The sequence below is a fragment of the Zalophus californianus genome, chromosome 15, assembly GCF_009762305.2.
Source record: "Zalophus californianus isolate mZalCal1 chromosome 15, mZalCal1.pri.v2, whole genome shotgun sequence".
Taxonomy (NCBI): Eukaryota; Metazoa; Chordata; class Mammalia; order Carnivora; family Otariidae; genus Zalophus; species Zalophus californianus.
This window is the reverse complement of record NC_045609.1, coordinates 45685114-45701253: the sequence shown is the minus strand read 5'-3', so window position 1 is coordinate 45701253 and position 16140 is coordinate 45685114. Positions and strand designations below refer to the sequence as shown.

Sequence of the window (16140 nt, the reverse complement as noted above, 5' to 3'; positions counted from 1 at the left end):
AGCGAGAGAGGGAACACAGCAGGGGGAGTGGGAGAGGGAGAAGAAGCAGGCTTCCCACGGAGCAGGGAGCCCGATGCAGGGCTTGATCCCAGGACCCTGGGATCATGACCTGAGCTGAAGGCAGATGCTTAATGACTAAGCCACCCAGGCGCCCCTGCCTGTAGAACCTTTTTGAAGTCAGTTTGGTTCTAAGAGGCAGAGGGGTCACGGCTATGAAGGCGAGTCCAACACTTGTATGAGAAAGAAGGGCAGCCTCCTGAGCAGAAGAGCCTGGGTGAATCCCCGGCCCTGACTCTCTCCATAAGAATGTCCCACTGATGCCTGGGAAATTCTACTTGAGATTTGAACTTCGGATTCCTTACAGCCTCCAATGTCATGAATACAAGGGCTTTACGATGAATAGGGTAGGTTTCTCTCCTCCAACTCAATGTTAATTAAGTTGTAAAAGTAATAGTTTTTGTATCTTCCTCACCCCAGCCTTCCCTGATGGATGTTTTGCATCTCACACAACCACCATACATGACCAGAAGGGAGGAATTAATACTAGCATATTTAGCTAAATTAAAATTTAAATTATTTAACTAAATAAAATTATTTAATTAAATAAGAATGAGGTTTTTATTTTAACTTTCTAACTTTTTAAAAATAGAAAATGCCATCTAAAAAATAGAACACAATGAATCTTCATGGACCCATTGCAATAACCCAAGGGGCCCAGCTATAGCAATTATGAGCTCAGATCCCAGATGTCTTCCCAGTTCATCTGTAAATATTTCATTCTTGAGGAAACTTCTAGAGGACTAACTCCAACCAACAGATAGCAAAAAATATTTTAGCAAAAGGAATGGCAGAGAGCTTTTAATATCTTCAATTGCAGATCTAAGACAAAACAAAGGTGTGGCTCAGAGGAATGGAATGTAAATATTTCAAAAAGTAGAAATAAGGCAAATAACAACAAAAAAAAAAAAAAGAGAGAGAGAGAAAGAGAAGGGGGTTGAAAGTGGAGAATAGGGGCACCTGAGTGGCTCATTCTGTTAAGCCTCTGACTCCTGATTTCAGCTCAAGTCCTGATCTCAGGGTCATGGGATCAAGCCCTGTGTCGGGCTCTGCGCTCAGCAGAGAGTCTGTCTGTCTCCCTCTCTCTCTCTTCCTCTACTCCTCCTCCTGCTCAGGCACATGCAAGCTCTCTTTCTCTCTAAAATAAATAAACAAACAAACAAACAAACAAACAAATAAATAAATAAATAAATCTTTTAAAAAAAAGGGTGAGAGAATGTGGAAAATAGAAAACTCTGCTCCTTGTCTCTTACGTAATTTGTAAGTTGACAGGAATCAGAGCTGAGAAGCCAAGGGGAACCAAAATGTAATGTTAGTGACCTTGTGTTTGACTAGTTGAGGAATTGAAATCTGGAGAATCAGGAATTATTTGGGGGGATTGCTAATAGAAGAAATGATCTTTGGAGCCTTGATCAATACCCAAAAGGTACAGTGGCCACAGCCGTCTCCTCCTCAGCCAGTCTGGGCTCAGCTAGCTTCACGAACCTCATGGAGACAGGCCTGGGCTCCTAAAGTCTCCCATGGGTTCCCCTGGTACTGTGCCCACTGTTGTCCCAGACATGGAGCAAAACTAAGTCCAACTTGGCCTTGCCTCCACTCGCATCCCCAGGGCTCACCACGTTGAGGAGAATAGAGGCACACAGAAATAAGCATTTGCATGGTGCCATGGGAGGGCCAGCTGCATGGGGCAGGAGGAGAGTGGAAGGGGCTGCACCCAATAATGGCACCCATGGTGAATCTGACAATATGTGAACTCATTGTTATCCAGTAGGAGAACCAAAGGACAGTCATGGCTGTTTCATTTGGCAGATATTCCAGAGCACCACTCTTGGCACTGGGAATGCACTCATCAGTAGAAGGACTTGGTGGCAGCCCCATGGACAACCATCACAGAGAAGCACACAGGAAAGGGACTCATTAGAATAACTATGGAAAAGGAGTACAGGGGTGTGACAGTGTATCAATGGTGGCTGGACCAATTCTGAGTGTGTGTGTTGGAGGGTGGACAGGGGAGCTGGAACCTGAAGGATGAAAAAGTAGGAGCTCCAGACAAGAATGGTTTGTGGGGAAGGATGGAGAGCATTCCACGTAGAAAAAAACAGCACATGCAAAGACCCTGTGGTGAGCAGGAGCATGATGTCAAGTGGAATGAAAAAAGGTCAGTGTGGCTGAGGCAGAGAGGGACAGGGTTGAGAGAGGAGGCTGGGGAGGTGGGTGAGGCGGGCAGGATGCTGGCATCCAGGTAACATGGGGATTGATGCTTTTGTTTGCAAGAGCAAATCTCATTCACAGTGGCTCAAACACCGAGGGAAACTGCATCCATCGCTAGCATGTGGCAGCTGAAGGACTGGTTAATTTAGGGACTGAATAAAGTAACTTGGGACTCAGGTTCTTTCTATATTTCTGCTCTGCCCTCGTCAGCAAGTTGGTTTTTCCTTAAGCTTGTTCCTCCTTTGGTTACAAGTGGCCACCACAGCTCCAAGCATTTCCAGCCACAAAATGTCCAGTGGAAGAGGGAGGACTCTTTTCCTCTTCGTTTGTATCTCTCTCTCTCTCTCTCTCTCTCTTTTTTTTTAGGATGGAAAATATTTCCTAGAAGCTCCTTGGCTCTCAGATGTGATCTCCCCTCTTCTTGGCCAGAGCTGGGTCCCACACCCATCCCTAAGGCAATTTCCGGAGGTGCACTGGATGAAGAGGGATTGCTGGGCCCATGCTGATTTCTCTCTGAGTCACAGCGGAAGGGCGCACACCAGAAAAGATGTGAGGGCTCTGCCAATCCAGCCCCTCCAGCCTCTCCTTAGTTGTGGCCCAAGATGGTCTCTGCTGACCCTGGCACCCACCTGGAGGCAGGGGCTCCTGGAGATGCTGGAAGCGCCCCCACACTACCCAGACATCTCTTCGAGGACCTTCCCTGTGGGCCAGAGGGAGCAGCCTGGGCCCATTTTGCAGATTAGGCGAGGCCTTCTTTTGGCCCATTTTGCAGATTAGGCGAGGCCTTCTTTTAGGTAGTCGACAAACAAGAAAACAATGGAACAGGGCTTGGCCCTGGGGTGAGGCTGGGAGATGCTGAGGGTGAGAGGGAGAAGACCTGTCGCACCCTTGGGAGGGATCCCAGATGGGAGAAGAGAAAGGTCACTTGGGCAGAGCTGCACCCCTAGAGGGCCCTGGGCCAGAGCTGGGCGCCACAGGACGGGTGCTCCCCGCCAGAGGGCCGTGGAAGACCTCAGGAAGCCGGCCTTGAGTCAACGCGGGAAGGAAAGACTACGCTTTTCCCTCTTGTCTCCCCAGAACTGGGAAGTGTAATCAATATTTTTGAATGGAAACGGCTTGGCTACCTATGTGCTCGTCCCAAGACAGTAAGATCCTCCCAGGTGGAGAGAATAACGCGTGCAAAGACGCGGAGGTGGGGAAGGGGCAGCCGGCGTCACCAGCCGCGGTGTGGCAGGGGGTCCGGATGAAGGGGGCCGCCAGCGCCCGGCGCCAGGGCCGCGCCTTATCCTGTGGCAACTGTGAGTCACCCAGGAGCGGGGCGTGCCCAGGGCTGGTGTCGCGTGCGTGGACACGTGCGGGAGTGGGGGGGGGGAACTAAGTTTGCGGGAAGTCTAGTCCCTCTACGGCCCTGCGGGACCAAAAGGCCGGCCTCCGTCCCAGAACGGAAAGTCCTGCTGTGTCCAAACGGGAAGGGGGGCTCGCGGGCGGGGTCGCGCGCGCCCGCACACTGCCCAGTTCCCCGACTTCACGCCCACGTGCACCGCTGGGTGCACCGCTGCTCCTCCCCCAGGGGGCGTGTCTTGGGCGGGGCTCCCCCGGGGGCCGCGTGGAACGCTTAAGTCCAGCCCGCCGGGCGCGGCTGCTCTCCGGGCGCGTCTGAACCTTCCCGGTCTTGCCCGGTGACTCACCGCCGGGTGGGGCCGGCGCACAAACACCCCGCAGGGGGGACGGTGACAGAAGTCCCGCTCCTGCGACTCCGCGTCATCCCCGAGAGCCCCGGCCACCCTAGGTCCTCGAAGGCGCCCGGCCCTGGGATGCTTCGATGCTACCAGCCTCCAGGCGCAAGTCGCGGGGAGAAGTTCCCGAAGCCCCAGCCCTTGGAGCCCCTCGCCCCCCACCCTGAGCTGAGCCCCTCGAGCATCTGGGGACCCAGCATCCTCTCCTAGCAGGGGCGGGGTTCCCGGAGCTGGGGGAGCGGTTTGGGAATGGGGGACGCGGTGGCTCCTGAACAGAGTGGGAGGCACACATACCTCGTTGAACTTCGGATAAGGGAGCATCTGGATTTGCGGTTGAGACATGGGAAAAGAATTCTCGAACAGTCTGTTTGGGTTTCCGAATTTGGAATGCCAGAACTCTGGATGTCCGGGCTGGGTTTCTGGATACGGGGGCTCAGCTCCAGGCGAGAGAGGGCTGAGCCCAGCTTGTGGGGAGGCATGAAGTGGACACAAGGTAGGAACAAGTGCTTTAATAAGGCAGCAGGCCAAGGGCCTGCCAGAGCTCAGGGCCTGGAGGGCAGTTATCCATGTCTCCCTTCTGTCATTACATGAAGCCTAATTTTTTCCCAAGACCTGAGAAAGTCTCAGAGGCCTGGTTAGCAGTCTTGTCGATGGTTTCCTGGGTGGATTTGGCCACCTGGTCCATGGCTGGGGAAGGAAAGGAGAAACCAGATGAGGGCCATGCCCTGGGAACCAGAGCCCTGTAGGATTAGCCTGGCCTGGGTCTCCATCCCCAGGAAGCAATGTGGGCAGAGGAGTTCCGGAGGAGAGGGCATTTCTGGGTGAGGGCTGAATAGGGTGGGGAGTGTGCTGGGGCTGCCCACCCTCCTGCCCACCAGCCCACCAGACCTTTCTGCCCTGCTTCTGTGGCCTGATCCACCACTTGCTGAGCCGTTGCTCCTGCTGCAGTCACTGGAACAGAGAGATGTGGCCTTTAGCCCCTATTGAGACACTGCTGACCACAGGGTCCCCACCATTGCTACCCCCCATCTGTTCTCTAGAGTAGTCTGTCCTACAGGCCCAAGGGACAAATGCCATCCAAGTAAAGTCCTTTGACTAAGGCCATCCAGCCAGCGAGGCACAGGAGCCCTTTCCATGCCTCTAGGGTGTTCTTAGTTATTTATAACTCTGGGCTCCTCCCCTCTGGCCTGCTTCTCTTCCCAACTCCAGGATTTCGGAGAAAATATCCCAACAGAGGCTGGAGCCGGCATCTGGGCTGTCGCTGCTCCTGGGCATGGCCTAGGAGGAACCCTATCCCCCTTTCACAATGTCTCCTGCAGAAGCCTGGCCCAGATGCCTGGCTTCCCACCTGTCGTGCATGGGACTCCACTTTTGCCAGGGGCCCTCTCCTGTGCCTTGCCCCAGAGGCACACAAGCCATGATGCTAGTGCCTCCATGGGTGGGCAACTTAAGGCATTAGGAAATGAAGTCCAGAGAGGAGGTGACACATCCAAGGTCAGGCCATGTCCTCTGGACCAGAGTTTGTGCCTTTGGTGAACAGGGTTTCCAGGGGCTCAAGTGGGTCCCACCTGCTGGGTGAGCAGACAAGTGGCTCCAGCCTCCAGAGATAAGACTCATCCTTGCTGCTGACCAGGGAAGAACCTGCTTTACTCAGACCCTGGGCCAGGGAGGTGTGGAGGCCTCAGGCAGGCCCTGGGTCTGTGGCTCACAAAGCCCCCCCACCCCACCTTCCTGTCCCCCTTGAGGCCTTATATGACAGAACCAGTCAGGGCCACAGAGAATGAGCCTTTGCACCCAAATTACAGATGGGGAAAGTGAGGCCCAGAAGGAAGGGGCCTGTAGACAGGCTTCCTGGTAGCATTTTAGTTTCGGGAACAACCGTCCAAGTTCCCTGGGGCACTCGTGAAGGAGGGAGTTAGTTTGACTGTTGTCTGTTGACTGGGATATGTGCAGGACAGATTGGGAACTGGAGTCCCAAGGAAGGCTAAGCTGGGACTGGAAGAGCTGCAGCTGGTGGGCCCAGGGGTCTCCTCACACTCCCTAGCCCCAGTCTACCCTACCCCATGCCGCTGCGTAACCTCAGGTCCGAAGAGGAAAGAGCTGGAGGTGGAGAAACAAGGCTGCGGGCCTGCCCTCTGGGGTGAGGGTGGGGAGTCCCTCTGGGTAAGGCCTTAGAAGGAAACGATTATTTTTCCGGGGGGCGGGGCGTGGGGGAGGTAGCGGGGCTCAAAACAACTCGGGGGTGGGGGTGGGGTAGGGGCGGGAAGCCGCTTCCACCATTCCAGCCCGTCCAGTGTGCCTCTGAGACCCCAGCGGGTCTCAGAGGTGCATCTCGGAGTGCGCAGCCGCAACGGGCTCTCTCCGTGGACCTTCACCCTCCCCAAGCGACCGAGGTGGGGCCGCTCAGGATCAGGGTGGGGCCAGTCCCCGCCTGCTCAGCCTCCTCATATTGGCTCCTGGCAATGCCCAAATCGGCCCCGCAACCCTCGGGCACCAGGGTTCCCCACCTGCCTCAAGGCATCAGCCCCTGGACTGAGCGGGGTGGGCGTCCAACCGGGTCCCTGCATCTCAGAGGCGGGCCCTCCCGAACCCGAGCCGCCCACCAACTTTCGGGATGCGCAGCCGGGGTCTTCTGCCTCCGTGAGTCCAGCCGCGTACCCCTGCATGTGCCCCAGGTCGCGTGCCATCCTCACCCGCTTCCTGGGCCGTCCCCTGCACTTGCTGCTTCAAGTCCTGTAAGCCCTTGCTGGCCATGGCTGCGGGGGTTCTGCGAAGTCGTCTAGGGTAGCCGCAGCGATGTTAGATCCCGTTCACCTTGCGGCGACCGGAGCGCCAGCTCTGGTTTTTAAGGCGCCCCAGGGCCGGCCCGCCCCGCGCGGGGCGGGGAAGAGGGGGACGCGGGGCGTTTCCCAGCAGACCGGCTCCGGGGACTGACCCGGCCCTGCTCCAGGTTCCACCATCCGGAGAGCACATCCTGGCCTCCGGCGGGCGGCGGTCAAAACGCGGCGGTCCTCACCAGGGTCTGACGAGGGGCGAGGGGCTGCAGAGGGCTTGGGTCGGGGTCCAGAGATGGGTTGGAGTAGAAGGGGGGCGCACAAACCTCCTCCCTCCCCGTCGGCCCGACCCTTCGTCTGTGACCCTGAGGATCCGGTGGGTGCTGGGTCAGCGCCAGGTCAGAATCTCAAGGCTGGAATTGACATTAATAATAGCAGTGGCCTTTTACTGAGCATTTACCTAGCGCCAGGCGCTGCCCTAAGGCTTTACAGCCTCTTGTATAATCTTTACAACAGCTTCATGAAATGGGTGTTATTAGCAGTTTATAGGAAGAAACTATGGCACAGAGGGCGCGTTAAGTCTCACCCAAACTCACATGGCAGGCAGGGACTCGAATCCAGGTCGGTGGGCTGTAAACCGTAAGACCCCGACAACGGCCAAGGCGGCTGTCCCCACACACTCGGCCGGGACACTACAGACTGGCCAGCTGCCCTGATGCTACTGGGACCAGGCAGGGGCAGAGGAGAGAGTCGAGTAAATCCCTCTCACAGAGGGCGAGTCACTGGCGAGCGCCTCTGGGGAGAAAGCAGCCCGAAGTGGAGGGGGACAACCGAAAGGGCCGCTGTGTGCCCCAGCCCAGGCAGGGAGAGCGCTACCTTAGGTCACCAAACCCCTACGAATTGGGCAGGAGGCAAGGTTCAGAGAGGGCAGGGACGCTCCCCAGGCCACACAGTGAAGAAGGGAGTGGCCGAGCCTCAGACCACTGAGGTCACCTTTCCCCGGATGGGGCGCGCGCTGGATGTGGTGACCACCCAGGGGCGCTGGGAGAGGAGTTAGAGGCCCAGGCACCAGTCGGGGAGCCAGGAATCTCGAGGACACCAAATGACCCAAGAGGCATGACCCCCTGGCACCCAAGTGTGCTCACCAGGCCTCCACCCCGCCCCGCGTTCTTCCATTCCAGAGCCAGCCTGCGGAGCCTGGAAGCCACCGCCCCACTCCCCTGTGCGTCTTGGTGCGGCGGCTCGATCCTCTCTCTAGTGCTTACTCTCTGATTCTTCTTCCCCCGCCCCCCCCCCCCCCCCCGGGGCCAGTCTCTGCGCCTCTGTGGGAGTCTTCCCGATTCTGGAGCCCTGGGAAGACCCCGCCTACCCAGGTCCACTCTGCTGGCCCATGCCCTGCCTCTAATACGGGGGAGGAGGCGGGGGAGCAGAGTCTGGGGGGTAAACCGCGGAGCGTCAGCCATGGCCTGGGGTTAGCTGGAAGCGCGCGCACGCGCGCACAGCGAGAATGGATTAATGGAGATAACTCTGGGCAAGTAAACGGGACAGAAGCTGAGATCAGATGGGGGAGGAGACACTAAGCACCGAGGAACCAAGCGGCCGCCACGCCCGCTCCTCCTGGCCTGAAGCCCGGCCAAGCCCAGAGCACAAAGGCGCGGTTGAAGCCGCCTTCTTGCTGCCTCGGGGACTCCGGGGAGCCCAGCCATGCCCACATCCTCTTGAATTCCCACCAGTAGCACCAATCTCTTCGGCCAGGAGGGTCTGATCACCACAGCAGTTAGCTCATGGTTGGCTGTTAAGGCTGTTTGCTGCCTGTCCCAGTGGTCCAGAACAAGACAGGGAGGCAGCAGGCTCTGTGTGAGGCACAGTGGGGCCCAAAGCAGGTGATGACAGAGAGAGCTGAGTGGCTCTAAAGCAGGAGGCACTGCAGTCAGACCTCTTGGGTTCAAATACTCCCCAGGGCAAGTCCATCTCTCTGAGCCCCAATGTCCCCATCCTTGATGGGCAGATGGGGGCGACAGAATCTCCAAGTGCTATTGTGAGGGTTAAATGGGCTGAAGGATGCCCCACACTCAACGGGGTCCCTTCAACGGGGGGCCATTCACCTGGGGCTTCTCAGGTGAGGAGAGGGACAGGGAGAGACCAATTGTTCCTCTAGGGAAGGTAGCCCCAGGAGCCCAGAGCACATAATAGAGGCTCTTTTTTTTTTTTTTTTTTTTTTAATGTAGGCTCCATGCCCATCAAGGAGCTCAACACAGGGCTTGAACACACAACCCTGAGATCAAAACCTTAGCTGAGATCAAGAGCTGGCCACCTAGCCTAACCGACTGAGCCACCCAGGTGCCCCAGTAGGGGTTTTGAAGGCTAAGAGCAGTGCAGGTGCCATGGGGTGGGAACAGGCTTCCCAGACAGGGCAAACCTAGATGTTTGGCATTTGACCCCAAGAACAGGCCCTGAGTATGTGCCTAGGGTGGGAGTCAAGCAGCAGGGACCCTTCCAGGTTCCTTCAGCAGAGGCAGAGGGCTCTGGGAGTCTGGTGATGCACTGTCCACAGGGGCTGGGTCTAGGAGTCCTCCTCCCCCGTCACCTGTCTGTCTCTCACAGTCCAAAGAGCTCTCAGGCACACCCAGGCCCCAGGTGGACCCCTCCTGGGCATGCACAGGCCTGCTTGTGTGCCCGCATTTGGGCCCAGGAGCATTAACACCCCTGACTACCCTGAACCTCTTCCAGACCTTTCACTCCTCCTGTGGCAGGATTTGGGGGCCTGGGGGCCCAGCAGCCTCCTGTTCCTTTCTGCCTCCTCGGCAGTGGATGCCCATGGGCAGCAGGCTGGAATATAACCCGGCTCAGCTGTGCTTGACTGGGTTCCCAGCCCCCAGGGCTGGCCTTGACCCCTGCTCCCACCACTGAGGAGGGATGGGAAAGTGGTGGTCTCGGCAGTGTCTGAATTCAGGGGCGGACTCAAGCTCTGGCTCTGACTCCCAGGGCTGGAGGCTTGGGGCAAGTCACGTAGATGCTCTGAGCCCAAACTGTCTGGGTGCCAAAGGGGAAGGAACCCCTCCACCACTTCTGAACAAGACCCCAGGGCATGATGCCAACAGCCTTCATGTAGGACATCTGCCAGCCTGGTCCCCAGGTTATTTTGAAATCCCGGGGCCGGGGGGGTGGGGGGGCTGGCTTCTGCCGTAAGCACCTCAGTCCACACAGTCGGCGGGGCTGTAGCAGAGCATGGGAGTTAACTGGGTGGCTCTGGAGCCAGGCGACCTTGGCTTCTGCCTAGTCCCCGCGGTTCCTTGCTCTGTGCCCTTGGGCAAGTTATTTAACCTCTCTGTTCTTCAGTTCAGTTTCGGGGAAACTGGGATCATACCAACAGTTTGTTCTGAGGATTAAATTACACAAAGCGCTCAGGCCTGGGAGGAGCTCATTTTTACTACTTTCAAGGTGGAGGCTCACTTTCTCGCATCTCAGCTGTCCTCTTTTCTAATGACACTTGACAGGACTTCTGGTGAAGGACAGGAAAGCCCAGCTCCCAGCTGGTGGGAACTTGAAGTCAGGTGGGGTCAGGCAGGAGGAGCTATGGGGTCATGTCCTTCTGCACTGAGGAGGACTCAAAGAGGTCTTGGGTCTAGACGTCACATCTTTGAAGGTTACCATCTATCTGTTCCAGGGAGGGGTGTGAGGTTGTCTGGGGGAGCCAAAAGCCGGGCAGCTTTCTCCATGTTAAAAGACAACGGTGTGGGCTCCCTGAAGGCAGTGCCTACTCTCAGAAGGTTCCCGAAATGCCTAGGGTCTGCCCGAAGGGTACCTGGCCCCGGACCTGCTTCCCAGACCCACCAGCAGGCTGGCCGGATTCCTATTCCTGGATGAGGCAGCACAGAGCAGAAGCATGGGCACGTATGGCCAGGGGTGAGGTCTTGAGTTTCATTTGGAATCTTTAAAAACAAAATTTCACCTCAGCATCTGTGGGGTCAGAAGGACCAGGGGCGGAGGCCTCGAGGGAGGGAGTGAGGGAGGTGAAGGCGTCGGAGGCAGCTTAGGAGGGGCAGGCCTGTGGGTGGCCGGGTGTGGGCGTGGGAACATGGGCAACCCAGGTCGCGCTCCAGGGCTGGGCACTCTGCGTGCCAGGTGGGGGTGGGGTCCGAGGCGGAGGGCTCTTCCTCGAAGGCTCCGTGGCCAACTGGCATCCCTCTAGTCTCCTCCACTCTTGGCCTGGGAGAGAGAGAGAGTGACTTTCACACACAGCTCCAGGCCCCAACCCTCAGCAGCCAGCCCGAGGGTGCTGGGGCCGGGAGTCGTCTCTGCCCCTCCACCCTGAGGGAGTCATTCATGAGGGGACCTCACCCTCAGGCTGAAGGGGCTGCAGAAGGTCAGGAGGCGGCCCTGAGGGCTCTGGGTCCCTGGGACGGAAGCAGCCTTGCCCAGTGGAGTCCGGGAGCCCGGCACTTACCTCCTCAGCCGCTTTCTCTTCTGCTCTGGCTGCCTTGTCCTCCTTGTCCTCCTGCAGGGGGGCAGGCTCCAGGTCCTCCTGTGAGGGAACCAAGGGGGACAAAGGGGGTGTGGGACCATGTGGAGCGTGCAGAGGCTCCCACGGCTCTGCAACCAGGGCTCACCCACCTGGCCTCAAAGACGAGCAGAGGCCCTCGTCACCTCGCTGCATGTATGTAGAAGGCAGGAGGGGAGGGAAGAGTGAAGACCAGTCTGACCGCGGGAGTGACAGAGCCTCATGGAAGGGCCCACAGTGGGGGCTCTGTCCGAGGATGCCAAGGCCTTCTGGGGGCACCAAGTATCCTGGAGCCCCGCTTTACACCCCCTAAGCTAATGCGGAGTCTCTGGGCAGTCTGTAGTTGGGCCACTGCACCAAGGAGGACTGGTGAGGTGGGGTGCAGTGGGGTGGGGGAGGGCCGTGGCCCTGAAGCCTGAGACCTGACCCCACCCTCAGTGCCCCCGAATCACATGATCATGCACCCCTGTCCGACTTAGCTCCCAAATAACCCTAGGTGGAGGGGTATGCCATCACTGTTTGTACTGCGATCCTGAGGCCAGGGAGGCCAAGTATCCAGCTCAAGGCCTCAGAGCTCAAAGCAATGGAGCTGGTAAGGATCAGGTTCGGCTTGCTCCAGGCCCATCCCTATCCCTAGTAGCATCTTTCTCTCTCCCTGCCTCCTGGATGGGCTCTGGGCTCAAGCTGGTCTGGTTGAGGTCAGTAGGGATTATACCATCCTCCCCACTACCTGTCTCCTACTCCCTTACCCCCAGCCAAACACTGCCTAAGGTGGCCTGCCTGGGGGGTGGTTGAGTGACAGCTGTGGGCAGGACCAGACTGGATGATCAGCCTGGATCCCAGTCCTAGCACCTACCTCTAGAGGATCCTGCCATCTCCGTGCTAACCCTGGGACATGCTTGGTAGATTGGGGCTTTAAAAGGGCACCCAACTGTGTCAGCTAGAGTTGGAGCAGGCCTTCCAGGCAAAGGGTAGGTGGCTCCCTGCCTCGTCCTGCCACCCCAGGGCAGGTGCATGAGGCCAGCGGAATGGAAGAGCTGTCAGACTGGCAGCACTGCATCCTTCTGTGGTTCACTGGGGAGGGAGTGCGACTGGTTTTTAGGTGTCACCAGGAAATGTCCCCTTGGGGCAGCCGCCCACACCCTAGGACCTGGGGTGACTCCATGGGCTCACCGGCCCTCCTTCAAGGCCAAAGAGGAGTGCCCAGACTCCCTCTCAGAGGCCCAGTGGCAGCCTGGCCCCACCCCAGCGCCTCTTTTGCTGGGGGGTGGGAGAGGGAGGGGCCTGGCGTCTCCTGGAGCACCTATGGGTCCTGCCCAGAGGCACAGATGATGATGATGATATAGTCACCTGCCTCTGCTGGGTGCTCACCATGATCCAGGTGTAACGGTTTCCTGAGGGGCAATTTCCCTGCAGCATCATACATCGTCACAGGGAAATGGGCACTCTCAGCCCCTCCCATGTTACGGATGGGGTAATGGAGGTGCCAGGGGGTTGAGCAGCTTCCCAAGGTCATATAGCTAGCAAGGGGCAGAGCTGGGAATGAGGACAGGGAGCAGTTGCCCGCCCCAAGGACATGGGGACCCTCTGTTGGTGCTGAAAGTGGGTGCCTAGGTGGCCCCCTTCCCCTCACCCACTCCCCGAAGCAGGGATCCTCATTGCTGGGGGCCCGGAGCGGCCTGTACCTGCCCCCCATATAAACCGGGCTCCCAACTGCTACCTCACCCTCCTGCAGAGTCTGCCCTGGGAACTTGGGCACCTTACGTAATCTCTCTGGGCCTCATTTCCACACCCTGTTTCTGGGGATTTTGTGCCAATTAAATGAATTAGTAAGTGTAAAGTGCTTCAAGCAGAGCGTGCTCTGTGGTGGGTGCTGGGACAGCTCACCCACGGGCCTCTGGCTCCTGGGAGTGCCCTATTGCTCTTCGTGCTCCCAGCAGCTGGCAAGCCCATGTGCCGTGTGCGCGCGCACACACAGACACACACACACCACACACACACGCGGGCGCACACGCTAGCACCCACGAAGGTGGAGGGCGGGGTCAGGACCCTCACTGCTTTGTCACGAGGGGGCGCTGCTGCCCTGCTCCTCCTGGGAGGTGAAGGCAGCCCACCAGGCCCTAGCACGGAGGCCAGCTACCAGGCCTGTGGGCGGTGACTTGGTAGCTCCAGCCCAGTGTCTATGGCCTAGGAGGCTGCCTGTCACCACAGGGGGCCCACAGGACCCTGCTTTCACTGGTGAAATGTGGTGCCTCCCAAATGCTGAGCATCAAGAGGACGTGGTTTTGAGCCTCACTTTCCAGGTGGGCCCAAACTGCCCCCCTCACAAGGGTCATTGGGAGGATCCTAGGCATTAATGGGTGTGAGAAAAACCAAGCACGCATCATGGGTCCCTAAGTCTCTGCTTCCTTATACGTCATGAGGCAATACTGCCTCCTCCCCAACTATCCTCTCTGGGACCCGATCTCACCTTTCGAACCACTCCAGAGGTGATGGCAATATTCTCTGCCTCCTCCACCGTCTTGATGGCCACCGTGTTGACGCTGGTGACCACGGCCTCGCTCACAGCGTTGGCCTGCTCCTTGGTCTTCTCAGCCACTGCAAGAGGACTCTGGCTGGCCTTGGTCCTCCTGCCCCGTCCCCGCCTGGGCCTGGCCTGCCCAAGTCAGGCTGAGCAGCCCCTTTCTCAGGGTGCTCAAAACTCTGGCTCTACCGGAGGCCCGGGGCTACCCCTTTCTCTGACTCCAGGGGAGCCCTGTTGCAGATGGAGGAATCAGGGGGCCCACCCTGGGTCTAGCCTCAGGGTCTGGTGGAGTCTGGATCCACTTACAGCTTGGGCTCCCAGTTGGGGGGTAAGGAGGACCCTGGGCTCAGGTGTTCAGTACCAGGTTGCAGTCCCTGGAGGTCCCAGCCCCAGTGCCCCCTGGTCCTGGGCTCCTCACCTGAGGTCACGCTCTGCACAACATTCTCCTTGGTCTTGGCTCCTGGGGAGGAAATGGAAGCGTCAGCCTACTCCTCCTGGTGTTGGGGGAGGGGAAGGGAGGGCAAATACACACAGAACAGCTGGACAAGCTGTGGGGTCCGTAGGGGGTGAGGATGGTGTCTGGGGGCCAGCAGTCCCTTCAAAGGCTGCTTCCGGCTGTGTCTGGAGGAAGCGGATGGATGGGAAGTGGACAGGACAGAACAGAGAGACCAGGCCTGAGGTAGGGTGCAGACCCGCCCGGGTGAGGCCTGGGCCTCGGAAGCAGCAGCAGGACAGAGCTGAGTCACCGGCTTCCAAGGGGCTGAAGGGGGGTGGGGCTGCCCCGGACCGTGGGGCTCGGGCTCCTCTCCCCTGCCCACCCCTTCCCTCTGAACAGGGTGGGGGCCTGGGACGTGGCCGCTGAGCACCTGCCTGCTCATCCCACAGAGGCTCCAGGCTCAGCGTGGTTTCTCATCTGAGTCCAGGGGCCTGCAGGTGATACTGGGGTGGGGGACACTGGGTTGCATTTGTGCACTCGCACTCACGCTCGCGTGCGTGTGTGCATGTGTGTGCGTGCACAAACAGGTGTGTGTGAGGGCTGAGTGCCCTCTTGCTGTTCTGCCCCAGAGACCCTGGGGCCCTGAGGAAGTCAAAGCAGACACTGGGGGATTTGGAGGGGTGGTGTACAGGGGCATGGGGGTGCTCCAGGGCCTGGAGACCCTGACTCAACAGCCAGGTCCTCACCCCCACCCAAAATGCCTCCCTGGGGCTGGGGCATAAGGCTGGCCCTGGGAAACTGGGCACCCCCGCCTCCGGCCTCCCAGCCGCTGCACCCTGCCACGCCCTGCTTCGCCCACACTCACCCACATACATGACCCCCTCCTTGGTCTTCTCGGCCGCTTCCGTCACCCCCTGCTTGGTCTTCTCCACGGCGCCCACCACACCCTCCTTGGCAATGGAGAAGCCCTTCTTGAAGACGTCCATGGTGGTGGGCAGGGCAGGGAGGCTGACGCGTGCAGAGAGCTGTGGCTAGAGCAGGCAAGAATGCTGCTGCAGCCACCGTCCCCGCCGCCTCTTACTGACGCCCATGAAATATTGATGATGCGGCGGCCGGCTGCTGGGAGCACGGCCAGCGGGGCGGGCAGGGCGGGGGGAGGGCACCCGCCCTCACCTTCCCCCGGGGCGGGGCAGCGGGGGTCCGGCTCCCCTGCGCCCCTGCTGCCCAGCCCTCCCCTCCTGCCCCCTGCCCTCCGGGGAGGGCGGCTGCAGGGGGCTGCACACATCCTTATCCATCACTGCCCCTTATTCATCCGCTGCCCTGCCCACCCGCAGCGGCCGCCACGGCTGGGGGCTCTCAGGCCCCGGGCCTGTTGTGTCTGATCCATCTGGGACAGAGGGGGTCAGGCAGGGGAGGCGCCGTTGCTACCAGCGTCCCAGGTAGGGCAGGGGTCAGGGCCCCGTGGGGCCTGTCAGGCAACAGTGGCCAACCTCCCAGACCAGCTTGGGCTGCCTGGTGACTCACCAGCCCCGTGGACGGCCCCATCCCCGGGCTCTAGCAAGGGCAGCCAGGGCGCTGGGGCAGGGGAGCCCGCAAGGGTTCCCCAATGCCCGAGCGACCCTAGGACAGCTCCTTACTCTCTCTGAGTCTCCACCCACCTGCTGGCTCCCACAGCCCCCGGGGTGGAAGGTGCTGAGTAGGCATCAAGTGCCCCCCGCTTCCTGGCCACCAGCATGGATGGGCAGCAGGTTTCCTGAGACTGACCTGACCGCTTCCTGCAGCCCCCACCTCCTCGCTTGGGCTCTCCTAGCTCCCATGGGGACATGTTTGGTGGGGCTGCCTCCCTGTGCATCCCACACCTCCAGTGTCCCTGACCTAAGTCCTCTTGAGGCACAGGAACC

The 16140-nt window shown here is 59.0% G+C and overlaps 2 protein-coding genes across 2 annotated transcripts; both read right to left on the bottom strand.

Annotated features, from left to right (window-relative positions):
- Positions 1-4498: 4498 nt before the first annotated feature.
- On the bottom strand, positions 4499-6862 carry ADIRF (adipogenesis regulatory factor). Its single transcript, XM_027597073.1, has 3 exons — positions 6698-6862; positions 4893-4955; positions 4499-4691 (listed from the first exon to the last, which is right to left on the bottom strand). Exons 1-3 carry the CDS (start codon positions 6756-6758, stop codon positions 4588-4590), a joined length of 228 nt encoding a protein of 75 aa, XP_027452874.1. The 5' UTR covers positions 6759-6862; the 3' UTR covers positions 4499-4587.
- A 3823-nt stretch (positions 6863-10685) lies between these two features.
- SNCG (synuclein gamma) lies at positions 10686-15515 on the bottom strand. The gene is made up of 5 exons (XM_027597072.1): positions 15105-15515; positions 14222-14263; positions 13750-13877; positions 11226-11303; positions 10686-10987 (listed from the first exon to the last, which is right to left on the bottom strand). Exons 1-5 carry the CDS (start codon positions 15223-15225, stop codon positions 10967-10969), a joined length of 390 nt encoding a protein of 129 aa, XP_027452873.1. The 5' UTR covers positions 15226-15515; the 3' UTR covers positions 10686-10966.
- Between the last annotated feature and the right edge of the window lie 625 nt (positions 15516-16140).